This window comes from Nannobrachium achirus (genome assembly GCF_963921795.1).
Source record: "Nannobrachium achirus genome assembly, chromosome: 9".
NCBI classification, from domain to species: Eukaryota; Metazoa; Chordata; class Actinopteri; order Myctophiformes; family Myctophidae; genus Nannobrachium; species Nannobrachium achirus.
Genome location: NC_137818.1, coordinates 29,791,301 through 29,812,564, shown reverse-complemented (window position 1 = coordinate 29,812,564; position 21,264 = coordinate 29,791,301). Strand labels below are relative to the sequence as shown.

The window sequence follows — 21,264 nt, the reverse complement described above, 5'->3', positions numbered from 1 at the left end:
TTCGCAACCACCTTGCGCCTCCAGTCCAATAGGTGGCAGCACAACATATTTGTGCCCTACAATTGTACGTCACAAGTGGGAAGAAGTTATATGCGGAAGTTTGTACAGTACAGCAGCACATGATGGAGTTATAAACAAAAACAAGTAGGACGTGCTTATGGAGTGTTATCTTGTGTGACGACAAGTGACGTATATTTTTTAATTGATCTATTTACTTTGATTGTACAGCTTCGGACGCTATAGTAGTGCAACATGGCCCTGACTGTACGGCTGCTGTCCTTGGTCTCAAGGCTCGCTGCTCCATCAACAATGGCCGCATTATCTGCAAGGAGCTGTCGTTTTAAAAGCCGGGATGCTGCAGTCTGGCTGGACCAGAGTCATTCACACAGGGCCTCAGACACAAGACCAAGACGGCGACAACAAGAAGTGTTGTTTGAAGAAGACGCTGATATGGAAGATGTAGATGATAAGCTGCAGGCATTAATTGAGTGAGAATAATTTATAGCACTGATTCCTAAACAGTGGGTCGGGACTCGGGACCCATTTATGTGGGAACCACTTATTCATAACCACTCATTTGAAATAACTATGATTTTTGCTCAATATCATGGCATGATGTGACATGTTGGTCTTTCATTCTCTAAACATATTTCAGTGAGGAGAGAAAGCGGCAAACGACTGTGAAATACCATAGAATTAAGAGGCAAATGACTCCCTCAGGAGCCCCAGAGAGGAAGCTGAGCTGGGTTTCTATGGAACAAATCAGGTAAGAACCACTGTAAACCATTTTTTTTTATTTTTTTATTCAACCTACTGTCTTTATTATTATTATTATTTTTATTTATGTTCTTCATCCCTCAGATATCTCAAGAAAGAGCAACCGGAGGAGTGGACTGTGGAGCGTCTGGCTGAGGGCTTTTCTGTCACCCCTGATGTCATCTTAAGGGTTCTCAGGAGCAAGTTTACCCCCATGCCTGAAAGAAAAGCCAAGCAGGATGCAAAAGTGATGGCAAGACTCAGTCCGAAGGCCCTACCTCCAGGAAGAGGACAAGGACAGGACAGAGTGAGACCACAGCTGCCAAGTCTCAGCACGGCAGCTCTGCTGCCTGCAGAGAGTTCTGCAAGCGCGTTGGTAACTCTGACATCCAAACAAGAAGGCTCAAGAGCTCTTGCTGCCAGCTCAGGTGGCCCTGACGCCCTCGCCACGCTGCCCACTCAGCTCTCGGTGTCGCTAACAGTTCCCAGCCAGCCTGCCCCATTGATGTCGAGCTCAAATGCGAAAGACAGTGTTGCCAAGGACTGCGCTTTTGAGGACGGTGAGGAAGAGGACGGCTGGGATGGGGAGGTGCTTTCAGAGGAAGAAATTGAGGAACTTATGCTAACAGAAAAGCATTCTCCCATGGTGCGAGTTGGAAATGAGTTCTTTGACAACAATGGCAATTTTCTGTATAGAATTTGAGAACTTCCTGCATATAATTGGTTAGCTGTGAGCTTACAGTTGGCCTTACACTTTTTCACTCCAATGTGCCATTATTTGTAATGTGTGTACAAAATAAAGGAATGGAGCATTGGTGCATCTCCTTTTTTATATGTATATTTGACTTTGTCACATCATTTGCTCAAATTATTTGTTTAAACTAATTCACCATCAGGTGGCAGTTGATTGCTGTTTAATGGACTTGAATTAGGTCCACTGTAGTTTAGTAAATTAGTTGCATTTACAGTTGCTATATTTCCCAATGTTTTAAAATTAGTAATGCTCAGTTGAGATGCAGACTACAAACTATATACTGATTTATCAATATTTCTACTGAGCATTGTGTTCTTTTTTGCACAAATCATTGTAATACTAATGTCTTACACAAAGCAAGTCAAGAGACAAGTTCAGAAATTGAATTTCCAGAACTACAGGAACAAGTTAATTTATTGGTCACCCAAAGCAAATTGTTTCAAATATACAGAAGAAACGTTGCAGATACAAAGATGTGACATTGTATATTTACAGAACCATCACAATGACTTATTAATTTATACAGCATTTCAAACTGCAAGAAAAGTGTGTCATCACCACTTTACCAGCAAACCTTCATTAAATAACAGTTTTACAGGCATCCACTCTGTTTAGCAGCTACATATCCCTGTATACACTCTCGCCAGTTGAGGCCAAGTTTACTCTCAATTCAGAAAACATACAAGTCAGAAGTCAGTCAGTCCTTCTTGGATGAGACATGGAAAAATTGTGTTGAGAATTTTGGGTTATCGACGACGTAGCCTATTTTCTTTCTCAAGCTTAATGGATCAGATAAAATGCGTGATCAGAAACAAATCTTGATCAATTATAACTGGAGTGTGTAAGAAATTTGAGGAAACTTTCTATTTCTGAAAGATTTAACTTTGGCAACAATTTCAACTTAGGAGGGTTATTGACTTACTGGATGTAACAGTGGTTACACAATAGCCGACAGACAATTATTGAATACTTACTTGCCACACGAGGTGTGGGCACACATCATATTCTAGTACCAGGCACTTGTATAACCACATCCAAACTATAACCACATCCAAACTATAACACATTTACTGCACTCTGAACCTGCTCATCATAAATAAATATAACCTGAATGAAAATTAATTGAACACAAAAAAAGAGCAAAATAAAAAGAAAACTGTTGTGCAACAAATGTGGAAAGAAGCACATGTGGAGTTCAATTGATGGACAAGACATAAATTAAGTCATTGGCCAATCCAATGAATCCAATTGAAAATATTTGCCTAAGTTCAGGAAGATATATATTTCTTTACATTTTTACAGTAGTTTCTTAAGCAATGGCATACCCCAGTTAGAAACATAAAATGTCCCTGTGGTTCTGGAGAGAGTCTCACCATAAACATACAAAGTGTCAGCATATACAGCCAGTCATGTTGGTTAGTCAACTCATATCTGCCAATTTGCTAGCATCAGTCAATCATACTAGCCGCATTTACATAATGACTTTTTGTGTAGCTTCAGTGTTTCTGCCTTATAGTTAATTGGTGCATTGCAGTATAGAGGGTATGCGCATGCATGAAGTGAATGGCAAATCGAGAGGCAACGTGAGTGGCAAAGTGAGTTTAACGTTGTTTAATGCAATCAGATATTTGGATGTATGGGCTGTCCAGGCCAGAAAGTAGTTATTTTCACTCAGTAGGTGTTCCCGCATAACCTCCGGGTATGATGATGATGTCACACGCATACCCTCTATTTCATATAGGAATGAATCTGGTATGTAAAAAGTAGCTGTCAATATATTCACTATCAAACTAGATATTTATTCAGTTGTCTAATGATACAATTTTTCAAACCAAATGGATATTATTCACATTGAATAATGATGTAAATTAAGTTGAAAAGTTCTTATTATCTAATTATAAACATGACTTTTACTGTATATGCAACAAAATGGGATGTTAGAATAATGGGCAAATCTTTTCATTAATTTAATATGTAGGAAACCTGTTAAAAAACAAACCTCGCCTACAAAGGACTTTGTGCTTTTGGCAGTCACTACTGCTCTCATTAGTTTTTGAACAAAACGGCATCATGAAAGACACTTTGACCTCTCCTCTTCCATTGATGTTAAAAATAAGCATGGGCAATGAATATTTCACATCTCCATTCATCAAAACAAAATACTTGGAGCTTCTATAGATATTGCCGCAATTAAAGTGTTACAGTGAATGTGCCCACACAAAGTATCTTAACATGTTATTGCTATCAAATCGAATGCAAATATGGCAGTTGCCACTTGCATTTTATTACTTGTTACCACTATTTAAGTGAAAGTTAAGATGAAATGAGTAGCTTCGGAGACTCCCCAAGCCAGAGTGATCGACAGCAGCCATATGGCCATATTACCAAAAATAAATTGCATCACTAATGGAAAAAGAAAAGGTTTATGTACAAGTGTATTAGGACGAGGGAAGGACACACACCTTTGATACAAGTAGATAGTATTGCAAGGAACACTCCCACACGATGGGAGAGGCAGAACCCATAATGCAACGGTGGAATGCGACTACAATTAAGTTGCTTTAAAGCAGGACTCTCTTACTCTGGTTCTATCATCAGTCCAAATTCACTGTATCTTTCCTCTGTTCCAAAAAGAAAGAACTTGGAAATTAGAAACTCAGCCGACAGGATCAATAATCAACGTGCAACACTACTTAAGTCCCTTCAGTTTTCTTCAACTGCGGCATTAGTCCAAGGGAAGCCTCTGTACATTCATTGGATACCTCATGGATGACGGCAGTGACATAGGCTCTTCACACAGCAGTGGAGGCCAAAGGTCACACTAGAAGGTAAAAGGAGGAAGTAGCTGGAGGCAGAACAGTGGCCAGCCGCCAAGTTTGACTGGAAGAAACCTCCCTCTCGATTGCAGCATGACAGGTTGTGCCTGCTATTCAAGGAGGTCCTGTGTACAGAGAAAGAAACAAGGTCAGCTCCAAGCGGAAGATATCCCTGTTGTAAATCCCACCCCAGAAAAAACACATCCATGTAGTTCTCTTTATGACTAGTTTTTATCATCCTTCAGCTATGAATAAAAATCTCTTTCAAAGACATACTTTTATTTAGCTGGAATCCTTATACTAGATGTAGTAGTAAATTGGTCTAAAATGTTTAATTGAAAATGGCCCTGTTTAGTTATGTCTAAAACGTATAACTGAAAATAGCTGATCTACAGGCTGCCACTTTTAATCGTTTGGCAAGCATATCCTCCTACACCCAGGAACCAATGCCACTCACAGGCCAATTCATGTATACATGCGACCTGACGGTCACTTATCTCCCGATTAGGGAGTCTTACTGGTAGTAAATTGACTATTTTATACCGTTGTACGAGAATCAGACTTAAATATTAGTACCTCATCAGAGTCGTCGTGGAACTCCCTCTTGCCGTTCGGGGTGTGGTTGGTCTCCAGTGGCTCGTCCACCCCTTCAATACCATTGGCTTCAGCATGCTGCTGCTGCAGCACAGAGTACCTGTGCACCAGGAACCTGTAGGACACAGTCCAAATGTTAGCAGAAGAAGGCAGAGAAAAATGATTCCCTTGATCACAAATTCTTTTTAGTATGGGATCATAGGCTCCTAGCACACATTTTATTTAAGTGTGGACAGGCTTATTTTACAAAAAAAAAAGACTCAGTTCATGTTTATAAATCTAAAGCCTGATTTATGGAAATAACCGGTCTACAGGATCACAAAGTGTTGCGACGCAATGCATTGGGAGCTTGTACATAGGTTATTTTCGGTGCACGGCACCAGTGTGCAAATGAGTGTAAGCCAGGCTTAAACAAAGCGCTCCCACTGACCTTCCACCACAGACATATTTCTTGATGAAGAGAGCCCCAGCTACAGTGCTGAGCAGCATAATGATGACGACTGTCACCACTATGGGAACAGACTTGGAGGTTGACAACTCCATCTGCACAACAAAACAAACAAAAGCAAAACATTGAACAAGAGAATGTCACAAATGGTAATATAGACAACATCTGACATGTGAAATATAATTACACTGTAATACGACGCTTGGCAGCGATGTTAGCTTGTAGATTCTGTCCGGTATGCTGCAACATACCATCGTGTGATGGAGTATAAATGAAGCTTTACTCACCGTTGGTGTGTCCACCAGGTCACTGACACACTTCTTTCTGAGGTCTATCTCTTTTCGCGTAGGCATCTTTCCCCCTTCACATTTATCTCCAGGGATTTTTCTATAGCTGTATACCAGAGGGCATCGGTCATGTGATGGTCATTTATACTTTGCCGTCGACTTAACACATTTTTCAGTTGGAAATCAGTTGTTCAGCAACATGGTCACTCAACAGAAAATGTGTTTCTAATAATCAGCTATTTTCACCTAGCTCATGCAATGAAGTAAAAATGTGGCTTAAAAGATCAGCGCATGAAGGCACAAATCACATAAATTATGTGATGAATGTGTTTTATTGAATAAACACAAAGTAAACTGATCTTACCCACTAGTCTGCAGCTGCTCCTCCCTGCCATACAAGCAGAACTCAAGAACCCGCCCTATCAAATCCGGTTGCTCCACACACTCCGAGCTGTTCTCCTTACGGTAGTAGCCAAAGTCACTGCAGAAGGGACGGGGGTACAGAAGATGACAGGATAGTGTGGAAATGGGGGGTTTGATTGGATTGTACACTGAAATGTCTCAATAGTATCTGGAACAAACTACTAGAAAATGGCAGGTCTGCTCCAGCTCTCATTTCTTTTAAATCACACCTAAAAAACCTTTCTGTTGCCGCTGCCTTTTATTCTCTTTTTACTTATTATTCTGCAATTTTACTATGGTACTGTATTTCACAATTTTGTTTTTATTGTATTCAAATGTATTTTATATTGATTTTTCTGCTCTGTGCCCTGAATAGGTGTTTCCTATTAAGGAGATAGACCTATGGCCCACAGGTTAGGAATCGATGATCTATTGGAAAAAAGAAAAAAAAAGAAAGTGTTGCATGAAAGTTGAAAGCTCACCATAGGAAGTCATCCAGTGTGCACTCACAGGGGGTGGGCTGGGTATTGACCTGGTAATCTCTTCCGTTCAAGCAAACAGAGTCCTTCCTCAAACGGAGGAACTTCTCTTTGTAGCCCAGCATGCAGCCATCGTTGGGGTCACTGATGTCATCAGAGTGCGCCAACCACTGCACATAGTCCTTGTCATCACCTTGTGAAATAATGATATAGGGCTTTTTCATTAGTGGATATAGTTGGCAATATTAGCAAATTGCTTTATTGAATTTATTTTACGTCTACATTCTTCATTTCATATTTTCATCCTTGTCAGACTAACTGTATCAAAAGCCCAACTATCGATTATTCATTAATTATTAAAGTCTATTTAACCACTTCAGCCCTAATTATTCATAACAGTGTAGCGCAAAATGGCAAAAACTAGCTGATCTACAAGAGAAAATGGCAACATTTTATTTTCCACCCCCAAAATCGATTATATTTTATTAAAATTGATTCATTGGTTATTTTTTATAAATCAATTAAATCGATTAGTTTCGATAAACTGTTGCACCCCTACGACCATGTCACTCAGTCAACAGTCACTCACATTCTCTAGTGAGGAGCTCTTGGAAGTCAATGGTGACAGAGACCCAGTACTGGCTGATGAGTGAATCTCGGTAGCCCCAGACACTGACATTCATGGAACGAGCGCCCGGCTCTGATGCAAGTCCTGTGAAGTGGATGGGATCGTTGGTGAAGTTGTATACACCCCAGCACTGGCCTTCATCAGTGGAAAATCTAACAGAGGAGCAAAGGATATGCAGTCATCATGATTATCGTGTTCACAAAATGTTTTGCATTTTAACACTGGTGCAAAAAAACATACTGTACATGAGCAAAAGAAAAGCATTTTTTGCATAGTAAATGTAGACATCTAGGGAAGCTGATCTCATGTGACATTAGCAGGGGAAGTAACATTTCTGTGGTAACCCAAGGTCTATCAATCAGAGACACTGGTGCTACATATTTCTCCATGACGTAGCAAATAAAACATGATAAAACTAGATTGAACTATAGCATCATTTTGCAACTTCGTGGAAAGTCTACTGTATATTTGATTGTTATAACATTATAGCTGATAAAATAAAAGCTGAAAGAAACTGATGAGTTCTATTCTAGGGTGAAAGTGGTTATATACAAAATACAACACTAAGTATACTTAATGCATTGCATTTATACAATATTTTCATTGAAAGTGAAACACAAGTACCACAAGACAAAAATATAAACAAATAAGCATAAGCAAATAAGTAAAAAAGACAAGAAGTTCAGTGCAGCACAAAAGCACTGGTTAGTGATTAGGTTGAAATCTGGATATTTCGACGTGATTAGAATTGATCCGGCCCAGGCCTCTATACATTCCCTTCAGCTGTGACTCACTTGATCTGGTTGATGGGTTGGGTGGCGCTGTGCTCCACGGCCACCAGCAGGCCTCCAGAGTCCAGGATGGCATAGTGATGGGGGCCCTTGAGGGCCTTTAGCCAGGTGTAACCGCCATCATCAGATACATAGACATCAGCTTTCATCACAGAGATGGCATCACCAACACTTCCTGAAGATGCATAAGGCCAGAGGATAAGCTACCTCTACACACACCATATCAGTGGTGTTACAGTAGATATACTCAAACTTTGCAGAAACGTTTCATTTTCAAGATGGCTGCTGACACTTGTATTTCAATAAGTAACTTTTGCTTGAATAATAATTATAAATAACAAATGAGAATCTAGAATAATAAAAAGTTAACAAATAAACAGCCTCGTGGCCCGAGCGTGCACATGCATGATTAATAGAACAAAGTAAACATAATGAGAATCGCATTCCCGCCTGTAATTTCGATTCACTGAATTGAAAGTGAATTGAAATCAAAGATTTCAATTAGATTTTTGATTAGTATTGAAAAATCTAAAACAGCCTCAATCTTAGTAGTGTAAATCAGTAGCATAAAAACAAAAATATTTGCGCAGGCTGTAACTGAGCAGCGGATGCTGATGGCGGTCTGCGGGGACATTACCGTGAGCTATAATGAGGCCCACAGCGTTGGGCTCAGAGAGAGGGAGCATGGGGACGTTCAGTCTCACAGCGGTACTGTAGGCAGCGTGTATGTGGAGACTGCACTGTAGAGACACAAAGACAACCAACACGTTTCAAACTCCACTGCCAGTCATACGTAGTCTGTGTTTATTTATTGAGGTAAAGAACTACAAATTTAAACACTGGTGGAAACCTTGTATGTCCAAAACCGCTTGTTTTTTATTTATCATTTTAATAATGACTTAATGTGAGGCGTTGTGTGCTTGTAGATCGGCTATTGTCACTAGTCTTGTGCGACAGTCTTGTATGGTGAACTTACTTGCTTAACGAAAAAATAAACATACACATTTGAAACTTGGAGAAACAAGGTTTCTGTCCGACAGTGACGATATAGTACAGTACATACATTTTGGTCACCACTTGTCAAGTTGTCATACACTGCCATAAACTAATCTAAATTGAGTCTTTTCAGTTCAAGTTTCTCTAAAGTCTAACTAACTATCAGGTTTTTGTCCATCACCAGGCACACCTAAAACCAGTATTTACCTTGTCTGGGTCTTTTGCCGTGGCATCACACTTGGTGTTGGAAGGTTTCCGCAGTGGCACCCACTCCCCACCCTGGTCAAAGGACACCACAGACTGCACTGAGCCATCTGGAACAACAAGACAATGACTTCAGCAGCCAGCTCGTCCTCTCGACAGGCAGCTCATCTCACACAAAGCAGCTAATGAAATATTCACTTGAGGGGCCCACAGTTCAAAAATGAGAAGTCTGACACACAAGAAAGACACTATGTGCTTGTGTGTATACTGTACTGTACGTATGTGACTGAAACTGAGGTGCATGTATGTTTGTACATCAGAGTTGTAGGATGTGGGTCGAATATGTTTGAGTGCTAGCATGGTGGCCACAACCCCACATCATCACTTTATATATAAACGTAATTTATTTATTTGTCCATTCTTGTTAATTCACCTCAAATAGTGTTAGAATGCATTTGTGTGTTGCTACTTTAATAAGTTTATAAGTTTGACACATAGCATGTCCGTGTGTAATGCATGTGTGTGTCCAGGACAGTGACAGTTTCAACAGTGTCATTAGCCGAAGAGTGACGCCGTGTTACGACAAAGCATACATTTAGTATCATAGCTACCTTCAGCTAGCACACTAGTGATGAAGACTCCCCGGAGAGAGGTGACATTAGTAAAGTCAGTGTCGCCCCCAGTGGTGGTGTAGAGGTGGCGCTCCAGGGACTTTGAGTACACAGTGCCGCGGTCGTCCGATACATAAATGGTGCCAAATCCTGTATCTGTAGGCATAAACAACCAGTTTCAATAAAGAAACAAATGTATTTCTATAACGCATGTAATGGGCGGGCTCTAGACCCCTTAGTATGTTCGACAACACACCAAAAAATAGCAGATATACAAGCACACAAGGCCTCGTGATGCGAGGCCTTGTGTGCTTGTAGATCGGCTATTTTCACTAGTTTAAATCATCTTAAAAATTATAAATACAAAAAGAATGATTTTGGACATACAAGGTTTCCACCCGGTAACAATGATATGCTCGATAAAATTGCAACACCAAAGGGTTTAAGTGGTTCAAGTGGTTCACTGACCTCCAGGTTCATCTACATGCATGAAAACCATATCATTGTTGGCTGCTAAAATGGAGTAGAACTGTTCATGGCCAACAGGGGGCAGCTGGGCCATGTTCCACGTCTCCCCCTGGTCCACTGACACATGGATCATCCTCAGAGTAAACTGCAGAGACACAGATGACAGAAAGGAAATGCTTTTTAAAAACAAGAAAGAACAACTTCAAAGAAACCTTCACACCCACACACCCATACGAATGTCAGGAGAGTGATGGAAAGGAGCTTAGTGTAAAAATAGCATACGCAAAGTAAACCAATGCAAATACTTGAACACAGGCTGACAAACAAGAGCGTAGACTAGAGACACACACATGCCAGCAAAACTCGAGGAGAAGAATCTGTTATCAGAGAGACACAATTGTACCAATTGTACTAAACCTGATCTACAATGACTAATTCTATTCTCGCAACATTGTCAAAACTTTATATTCAAAACAAATTACATACTGACATACCATCGTGAATTGGAAAATGTATGATGCGATGCTTTCACAGCCAAAAATACATAACTACGCAACCATTGTTGAAAGTGTCGTGACAAAGTATAAATCAAACTTTAGGATGCTGTGCAAACTGAATCCATTGGGCTAACTGGATCCATATTGAAACAACCATCAAACTACTGTCACTGTTTCTGTGACTGGCCAACCTTTCCATTATTTATACTACCACATCCTAGCATTCTTCTGATTTAGAAAATATATTGTTTAAATTAATTTAATTATAATGTTTTCAAATTCTGTACTTTTAAATAGCCTGATGATCTGTACAGTATTATGTACTATTTCACACCTGTTACTTTTCAGAAAAAGGGAAGTAAAAACTTAAAGGGAAGTAAAACCAATTTACTTTAGCTCTTGTTGATACTTTCAATATCCAATATTTATAAAACCCACAGACACACTTAACCACTTTCACTTTCTCTTGAAACATTTTCAAAAACAAGCTCAAGCTTTTTGCTACTTTTTGTATGACAAAGTAGTGCATTCATTTATACATTCATTTATAGAAAACATGCAAATATTTGTTGAATGGAATTGAAAAATTGAGAGAAGGTTTCTGCCTGACAGCAACGATATACAGAATCAATACTACGCCTCGGCATATAGCTCACATTTCCCCCATTTGCTATTGATGAGAGCTCATACCAACCTTGCCTGTCATTACAGAGGCGAAGATGAAGCGTCCGCCAAGCCCAAAGGAGAAGAGCTTAGTGGCCACGGTCTTGATAGTTTTCCCATAGTCTGTTGTCCTTCTCAACTCCAGCATACCACGGTCAGCTGAAACACATGGACTAATTATAACAGGGTCTTATTGTGCAGATGGAAATACAGTAGTGAAAATGACTTGGTGTTTGGTAATGTCAATATTGGGAAGAATTAGAGATCCAAACTTATAAAAATGGCAATATTGGGAAGAATTAGAGATCCAAACTTATAAAAAGGATAACATTTACTTGTTGCTCCTCTGTCTTTTTACATATGCTACCGTTTACCATTTATCCCAGGATTTCAAACAGTTAAAAAAATACTATCCTTGAATTGAGTTGCGTTATATTTGAAAGTCAATAATGTTTGTGGCATTGGTAAAGGTAAATATAAAATGGCTGGATGAGGAAAACATGATTTGACTGAGGTTTGACTGACAACGTTCAAAGTTGTAAAGAGATTTTCATTCACAGTTCCTCAGGGCTTAATGTTTTTTAATGACATTTTGCTTCACACACTCACAGCAAGATCCGTTGACATTCGTGCTGAAGAAGATGGTGTTTTTCATCCCCCTACAAACAGTGAAAGGAACAGGTATGTCAGATAAGCACACCCCCGCATATCGGCTCAGAGTCAAGGCTATATAAACAGAGGAGATGCGGATTTGCTTTGTTAATGAATAAGTCAAGTTAACCTACATCGGAATGAGGAACCTTAAGAATGAAAACATTCCTCGTCTTAGGGAAAAAACGTTAACCACTTCTTAAGCCCTATATATACTTTGTTGTAAATAGCAGATCTACAAGCTCACATTACAATGTGAGGAATTGTGAGCTTGTAGATACAGATGTTAATGTGGTTAATATTTCACATTTCGAAAAACATCTTCACATGCCTGATGAAGGTCTGAGTGACCAAAACGTTGCCTACCAATTAAATTGTTGTAAGTGAAGACAGAGTGCAGGACTTTTTTCTACTAATATATCACATTTGACATCATATTAAGCAACTACTGTATCCGTTTCCACAGTAGTCTTGAAAATTACCCTTGTTTTCTTCATGTTGTCCAATCACATGTTGCATAGACACTGGATGAGCAAATATAAACAAATCTCACTTGACTGGCACTTCCAACAGGCTTGTGCATGGTTTCTACTTGGTTGTAGGGATGGGACGATACGCGATATTATCGTTTATCGTGATAAAAAACACTCATGATAATTGTGTCGTGGAGATTTTATTCATCGTGATATCGTCCTCCGTCATGCACTGGGATCAATTCACCTTTTATTTGCAGAGCTGCATCCGATACCATTTAAACCCTCTGTAATTGGTAAAACATACTTGTGAGCTTGTAGATCTGCTATTTTTTTAAATGTTCCGCCCCAGGATAATGGATTTTGATTATCGCGATAATATCGTAAATCGTGATTTCTTTTGTCACAATAATCTTGATGAAATTTTCATATCGTCCCAGCCTTACTTGGTAGCGCATCATGTTGCTTCTACAACATGCTGTGAGCTACTTTCAGTGCACAACACCGACACACAACAAGCATAAATCAGGTCTTACTAGCGTGAAACAAAAATAGCACCTTAGCTTGTCATTATTTCATTGATTGTGTGGCGTCACATGCTATTGCTTATCAAATATAATCTGCATAAAACCTTGCCCTGCCTAAATATGTACTTTGCGCCAAGTGTTTTGACTTCAGAAAACTCCTGCCCTAGTTGAGATTGACCCATTTTGCCACGGACTGTTCATATCAAGGTTAGGCCTCATGAGAGAATACCAAAGGCTGTGTCAGAGAAAAGACGGAACAGTGTGTACAGCTCTCTCATGCTCAGCACTCTTGGCATTACAGACTTGAAAACGAAAGTCAACAAACATGTTTACCAAAGACACCCAATGATGCATACAAGGAAATAACTATGAGAAGAATAGTACTGCTGCTGGCTACAGCTTGGAAACAATCAGCTAGTCAGTAGTCACACACTAACCAATCTTGTTACAATCCAGTCTAGGGAAGGATGGAAGCACTGGAGCTTTGCCTATTTTGCAATTATGTAGCAATAAAACAAGCTTAGGTACGTTACGCCTAGTTCACACCAACAACAACAGTGGTTTTCCGCCAAATGACTGTGTTCAAAATGTCTGAAACGTCCTTGTAACCATCACGTGTACGCACCACTTTTGGCTGAAACCACCCCCATGTCACAGTTGAATTCTCTACTTGCCATAGACCAGGGGTCAATGACCCCCACTACACCCCTGGGTGTAGCATCAAGCATCATTTTGTCTATTTCAAAACATGAGCAAACAAACACATTTCTTGCAAATAAACACATTTCTTGCCATGATCAACAATCTCTCAAAACGAGAAATGGGAGTATCTTTCCCCATAGCTACAGTATACACATACAGTAATGACTATGACTGTAAGGGGAACACACAGAGAAAAACAGAGAAGCAGTTTAACTGATATATTATATTCCAGCGCAAAACACTTCCTGAATTCTTCACCCTGTGCCACACAGATAAGAACTGGGTTCTACTTCTACTCCATTTTCATATAGTTGTATGACAGTTCTCTCTCTTAAGTAACTTGAGTTAACTGGTAAACATGAGGACATTATAACAAATTTAATCCTGCACACCGACCAACTAAACATTAAAATGTAATTATTGTGTATAAAGATAACATGCAAATGGTAGTTATCTTTTTCCGTCTCTTACCATTTGACCAGGCACACCATGTCATGGATCTTTCGCCAGGTTCCACCAAAGTCCTCGGACAGCCACAGTTCATTCTGAGGGCATAGAAATAAGACCAGGTAGATGAGGAACTCATATTGCAATGGCAAAAGATGCCACCACTTACCTACTAGATGAGTATAATGTACAGCCCTCTAAATAAATTACAAATGTACATAAACAATAGTTTGGTTAACAGTGGGGGGGACCCTGCCGTGCACGCTTTGCGCTTGCGCCAACACATTTTAATTAATGAATTTGTTCATTCGATTAAATTAATTCCCTTAATTTTGATTAATTCTTATTTTTGCCCTCAACATAGGAGGAGAAGTTGCTTAAACAAGCGCAAAAGTATAGTTTGTTTTGCACGTTTAAAGGCCCCACACACGAAATGCGACATTGCATAAGATCAGAACTCGGGGCCGGGGGTTGATCGGTGATCATTTCAAACGACAGCGATCCTCTGTCTTGAAGGAATTTTGCATAATTTTAACCAGACTCTTGGCCAGGTGCTACAGATTTTAGGCCGGTGGCCCACCTGGCCAATAAAGCGCAGCAGGAAACCCTGCTGCTATGGGTACTGCACCGCCCTCAATGGTAAAGCGCTACAGAGGGTGGTGTTGATTCCCTTACATTATAAGTACATCCGATATCTGTTGATATTTGTAATAGGAGATGCGACACCTATTCATACTTAAAATCTAACAGCAATTTTTGTTGGTAGCTCGCACTAAAGAATCTCACCCACTGTTTTACACCTGTAATGGAGGTAACCTCTCTCTCTCTCTCTTATTCAGTTTTCTGCAAAACATTCCACGATCATGGAATCGTGGATTTCTGGGAGCATGATTAATGCAGTATATTATCATGATGTGAAGCTCCACTGGCGTGAAACTCATTAGCAACATTAGTGTCATGATATAGCGTACAGGAACACTTACAACTGTGATTCTCAATCTTCTCAATTTTAATCTCTGGGACTGGGACCCCAATCTACACTGTAAATTTAACTCTGATTCAGTTCAGCGTTTTCTTTTTTTTTTCTCTTCGCTTCTCAGTCAGAGAGGCTTCCATTTGAGCCTGATTTCCAAATGTCAGATGTCACCCCTTACGTAGGCACATAATATTTTATTGGATAGTGCTCAACAAATAGGAGGAAGGGAAGTGAGTTGAATTTTACATTGTATTGTCTCGTCCCGCCCACAGAACAATCAGAATCCTTGGCTCCCACATAGGAAGGGAGCGAAAAGTGGAAAACAAAACTAAACTAAACAGAGAGACTGGATTCCAGGCTACCTACAAGGTTCAATTTGGTTCTATTAACTATCAATCATTTAGCTGAGGACACCCTGGAACCCGCGCCAGGACCTCAGGTGGTCCTCAAACTGACAAAGTGACTTACAACATTGCTGATGACCATCAGGACATTGGCATCTTTTGGGTTGTAAGCGATCTGCATCAGAGGGATGAAGGGCAAGTCATGATGGTTGAAAGTCTTGCCAAAGTCTTCCGAAACAAAGATCCGAGATCCAAGGCTTCCAGACATTTCACCAGTGAGGATCACCTTGGAGACAAAATTGAAAATTCACGCTAATGAATGATTACCATGACAGCAGACATCACAGTATACTGCTTCACTAAATCAAGCTTTGTGCCCCATGTCTTGAGAATAGAAGGAGGAAACTACACTGAACTGTTTAAGTCTAGCTTCATGTTGTATCCTTGTCTTCTAGCTGTATAATAAGGAACTGGTCATACACAAGACACCAGGTGAGTGGTAGGAGAGAAAACCAGTGGGGGATGACAACACTGGTCTAGAATTGATTATAGATCATTGATTCTCAATCTTTTTCAATTCAAGGACTCCCAGTTTGAAATGCATTAGGCAATTGGAGCCATAGTTAATTCCATTTGTACGCTCTCTGTGTTACAAACCCGTAAAGAGTCCATTTGGTTCCTCCTATTTTCCAATTATGATCAATTTAGCAGAGGGACGCTTGGGACCAATGTGAGGTCCCCACACCTCACATTGGGAACCCGTGGTCTAGATGTCTACATGGCTGTAGGATGTGTGGTGAATTTTCATCAAATCATGACTCACTTTCCCAGAGTTCTCAGGACCGATAGCGATGCCAAACTCTGTTCTGATGAAGGTGTTGTTGATCAGGTTGGTCACATCCACGAATGTCTTCCCATAATCCCCACTGGAAGATAAATGTCACAGTCCAACTTAGATACAAATCAGCCATAGTCATTTCTAATAGATGTGATGATAAGAAACCAATTCTTATTATATCTATGATAGGATAATGTGAGGAGACATACCTTCGATAGAGTTTGGACTGGCCAAATCTTAACATGAAAAAGGGCACCTGAAACGTTGTCAAAGCTAGGATGACCTGACAAGAAAGAGAAAAGGTTCATCATCAGAAAACGAACAGCATGAAGCAAACACCTCCTATCACTTTTCTTATCACTAAGAGAAGTGTGACAATATGTTCAGTGTCACATTTCATATAGTCTAACCTAACGTGGACATTCTATGGCCCCGACAGATCTCATCGGCTCCTCCGGCGTCTCGGAATGGACGCCATGACTCCTGCTGCTGTCCGCTTTGAGTAAATGAGGAAGTAATCCGTGGTGGAAAACAAGTGATAAATCATAGCGATTTTATAATTATAATGGATAAACCTAAACAAACCAGTTCACATGAACAATACTGATGTAAAATAAGATATCTGAACGGCTACATATATTTTATATACAATTAAAATGTCATGAGCCACAGTTACGGGCGCTATCCCAGGCTTTTCTTTCTTGAAAAGTCTGGATCACAAGGCTACATTTCACATAAATTATGATAGATGATCTGCTAAGTAATCCTACTGTATGTCAGATTGCACTCATATCAGTAGCGAGGCAATGCGGTAAAGATTTGTTTAGTGCAAACAGATAAACATAATACTCACTCCTGAGCCATCGCCCACCCAGGCCAGCGATACTGATCCACTCAGGTCATTGAAGGCATACTAAAGAGAAAAAACATAGTGGAAAACAGTTTAATTCACAGTTTGGAAATACCAAAAACATGATGTGGTAGTAAATAATATTACAAAAGTAATAATAATATAATAATTAGATAATGGCATGCGAGTTTGAAAATTGCCTACATGTAAACGTTTAATAAGGAGGCACAAGGAGGAACCTAAATAATTTTGCCCTGCAGTCAATGGGAAGTAACTTCTCACACCATTGTGCATTATGTATCCACACACGCATGGTAAACATATTCATTAACATTCATTGTAGACAGTATGTTTGCTTTTGCTGGTATCATGTTTGTCTAGTACCCGACAGACAATATAAAATCACTTTAATGTGCAGCACTAAAGCTTAATTTTATACCCCCATCACGACGGTGTTGCTTGCAGCGGTTTGACGGGGGCAGACCGCTTTCAGGTTGCCCAACGGGGAAGTGTGTTTGAATGGGGAAGCAACAGTCTTCATTAAATATTATTGGTTATTCATGAAAGAACAAATAAAGCTACCTTTACAAGTAGCAGTTGTGCTTATTCAGATTTACTCGATGGTTATCAATTGGATTTAACATTGATTTACTTTTTGGCACAAGGCACAAGTGGGCATGAACTTTGGGCAAGTAGAACTTGACTTGTACTTGCCCGATGGGCAAGAGCCTCTAAGACCTTAGTGTCATCTCCTGGGCTTGTTTGCAAGCTATGGAGTATAATTAGGCTTTAGGCTAGACTGCTCATATGGCAAACCAGTCAAAACAAAACGGATGCCAGCAAACAGAACAACACTGACAGGAGCTTGGAGTGCATGGAGAAAACGAGGCAGTCTGGGCTATTACCATAGAAATCGATAAAACTATTATGAGGCAACTGTGTGCCAACAGGTTATTGATCAGAAGCACTTTTGCTTTCATTCTGAGCTACTCTGCTCGTCTTACACTTAAATCCTTTATCCCATCAAGTGGCTCTTGACTACTTTAACTATGGGTATATGTTGACATGTTGACAGTATAAGGGCAGACCATTTGATTTCTAGCAGCTACTGTGGGAAAAACAAAAGAATGTGGCAATAAACCTTAAGTTGAAGATGACATTTTAAAATATATATAAATTAACACTGAGAATGAATGTGGAAGAACAAGGCAAGTCTATTGGTATTCTAGCTCCCGCTTTCGATTACAGGCAACAATTCTACAAAGGCTGCAATGCACGGTTGAATGCATGAGGAATAATAAAAGTACAATGCAAATGAGCAATGCAAAATCCATGATCTGCATACATCTTGCTTTTAGCCTACAGTATGTTTAACTGGGGTTAATGCTTGCTTGTTTTTTGTTTTTATCTGCAAATTTACATTAAATACTTGTTTTAGCCAGCTGGTTTATGTTTGGTATAAACGCAACACGAATGAATGCTAATTAGTAATGACTTGGCATTTAGTTTGTCATCTGGTTCTACATGAATGCAGTAGCCAAGTGAACATCGGTCTGCTTTATCCTGTGCCAACCCACTTAAATCCTTAGCACATCTGGTGGTACCACATTTAGCCTACTCTCCACTCCAGGATTTTTATGTATCTCAGCACAAAGACCCCCTGTCTCTGTATGTCTTTTAACACAGACAGCTTACAAATTGTTACAATGATTTACATGATAACTACTGTGCTGCCAGTCACAAGGTTTCACCGGCTAGGCCTGTCTGGGGGGGGGGAGGTCTCACATTCAGAATCAGGGAGACAGAAAAAGATGGATTCCACAACGCAGAATATTACTGCATCCTTTCCATTAACAAAATATAGGTCAAAGCCTTGACTGGGGCATTCCTGTAGTTAGTAAACCTAGAAGCCCTTCACTGGACCCTTAGAATAACTTGACATTATAATGATGAATACAGGCTGTTAAGATTTTATTGGAGGATTCATTTGAGGGCTTGGATATCAGACTTCTGGTGTACACAGTTGCTATACCTTCCTGACGTGTGCAACCTCCAGTTCTAATATGAATGTGTCCATCATGTTTCTTTAAAAAAAGTTGTAAATCTTCCACCTAATGGAGACTTAACAAATCTACCCAGGCCATGGGAAAAGGGGCCTAATCTATGCTTCTAAATAGCCTATATGAATAGCAGATTAGGCCTATACGTGTGAACCTGATCACCACCTGCACACAGCCTCCCAGTATACGATATCATAATTACCTGGCTGTGAGGAGAACAGCGTAACAAGACCGGTAATATTAACTTACGCTGTGGGTGTTGTTGGCCAACTTGGTTTCATATCCTTGAAGGGCTTCACAGGTGTCCGCTTGGTCGGCGCTCCTTTTGTTTACCATATGCTTTGCTGGAACCAGCCATTCTGGAAGAGATCTCTTTGCGATGTTCACATTTCCCTGCTGTATTTTAGAATTCTTCACAAAAAATGTGGGCGATTGCTGGCGCGGAGATTCTAAACAAGCCGTCAAACTGAAAAATAAAAACAGAATGCAGTGCACTGGTCGTCCCATTCTCACTCTGAACCGCCGGGGAAGAGAATAATAACCGGTTGTATGTTTATGCTAATCTTTCCCAGAACGGTCGGTGTAGCTCTGCCGCCGATGACATCAACAAAACAGTCGTCCTGACAGCGAGGAAGCGCTTTGTATTCACGGCTCATAGACGGTGTGCTCTGCGCGCCTCCTCGTCCAAGTTCAGCGGAGACAAAAGGATCGCATTGTAGGAAAATCTATTTATTTGATAACACGTATCCCCGTTAATTCGTCATGCAATCGCTCAGTCCAACAGATACAATTGCAACGATAGCCGAAACTGTGTTACATACACCGCCCGCCGCAGGAAGACTGCACTGAGATTGGTCAACCTTCCATTTGACCTGCCCACACAGGCCGTTCTGATTGGCCTCAACCTGAGCGCATGAACTAGAGCGACTCAGTCAGCTGTCAAACGCTTTTTAAGATAGGTTGGGCGGAAGAGTAAATAGTTCAAGTCCACTCAGTTAATGGTGTGTGGTGATTGTAGTGTGTGAGCAGTGCCCCAGTCCACAACCTGTGAAGCTAATGCGTTGAGAGGTCACTTGAAAATGGTTTCAGGTCAAATCAACCAATTACAAAATAATAGTCTTTATTTAATCAACTAAACTAAACCCATCGCGGTTTATGTTATTGTATGTCACAGTTTATCTGTGCTGTTTTAAATGTTTGTAATGTTAATTTTATGCAATTTGTTTTAATTGATGTTTTTATTTTACTCTGCTGGTTTTATCTCTTTATTTTTTTAATTCGTTTTATTTATTTGTATCTTGTTTTGTAAAGCACTTTGTTACACTGTTCTGTATAGCTCTGCAAAACAAATACAATTATTAGGCCTATCATCATCACAGGCTATCACACACACACACACACACACACACAGAGCTGGAAAAAACAGCTTTGTTTGAGCTGGTAAAGCTGGTTGAGCTGGTCGGCCAGCTATGTTGTTGTCAATGCCTAACTAGACCATGACCACCTGAGCCCAGCTTGCAGCCAGCTTGACTAGCAATCAATCCTGCCCAGGTAGTGTAGCTCTGGTCCATATAGCGTAAAGCAGGGGTGGTGGGCAACTTTGATGATGGAAAGGGCCACTACATTTTCACACTCACTCCAGAGGGCCACAATGCATTTACATAGCAAAAATAGCCGATCTACAAGCTCAAAACGCGTCGCACTGTAGATCTGCTATTTTTGCTATTTTTGAATTGGAATCCTGAAAAGTAACTTCTTTTTGTTTTAATTTCAAATGCATTTATATGTTCTCATGTTAATTTATGAACTTAAATACAAATACATTGGACATAACAAATATAATAACATTTTAATAATAGTCATTTAGCTACTGATATAAACTGAAGTAGTTAAAGCGGTTAATTTTTCCATGTTTTGAATTGGAACAGCTGAAATCAATAATATATCAGTAGGCCTACTCTATCAACCTGAGGGCCGCATTAAGAGAAGGTTGGGACCGCAT

General features: G+C 40.0%; 2 protein-coding genes across 2 annotated transcripts; one reads left to right on the top strand and one right to left on the bottom strand.

The window, feature by feature from the left end:
* The first annotated feature begins 139 nt into the window (after window positions 1-139).
* ngrn (neugrin, neurite outgrowth associated) lies at window positions 140-1,461 on the top strand. Its single transcript, XM_080733666.1, has 3 exons — window positions 140-488; window positions 656-766; window positions 862-1,461. The coding sequence occupies exons 1-3, from the start codon at window positions 253-255 to the stop codon at window positions 1,457-1,459; spliced, it is 945 nt and encodes a 314-aa protein (XP_080589792.1). The 5' UTR covers window positions 140-252; the 3' UTR covers window positions 1,460-1,461.
* Window positions 1,462-1,921: 460 nt separating this feature from the next.
* Window positions 1,922-20,063, bottom strand: sort1b (sortilin 1b). Its single transcript, XM_080733280.1, has 20 exons — window positions 19,512-20,063; window positions 17,206-17,265; window positions 16,562-16,635; window positions 16,338-16,440; window positions 15,639-15,800; window positions 14,219-14,292; window positions 12,004-12,053; window positions 11,426-11,553; window positions 10,235-10,379; window positions 9,767-9,922; window positions 9,159-9,265; window positions 8,593-8,695; window positions 7,959-8,130; window positions 7,126-7,316; window positions 6,540-6,729; window positions 6,020-6,136; window positions 5,656-5,761; window positions 5,351-5,463; window positions 4,903-5,035; window positions 1,922-4,451 (listed from the first exon to the last, which is right to left on the bottom strand). The coding sequence occupies exons 1-20, from the start codon at window positions 19,767-19,769 to the stop codon at window positions 4,437-4,439; spliced, it is 2,457 nt and encodes an 818-aa protein (XP_080589406.1). The 5' UTR covers window positions 19,770-20,063; the 3' UTR covers window positions 1,922-4,436.
* Window positions 20,064-21,264: the final 1,201 nt, after the last annotated feature.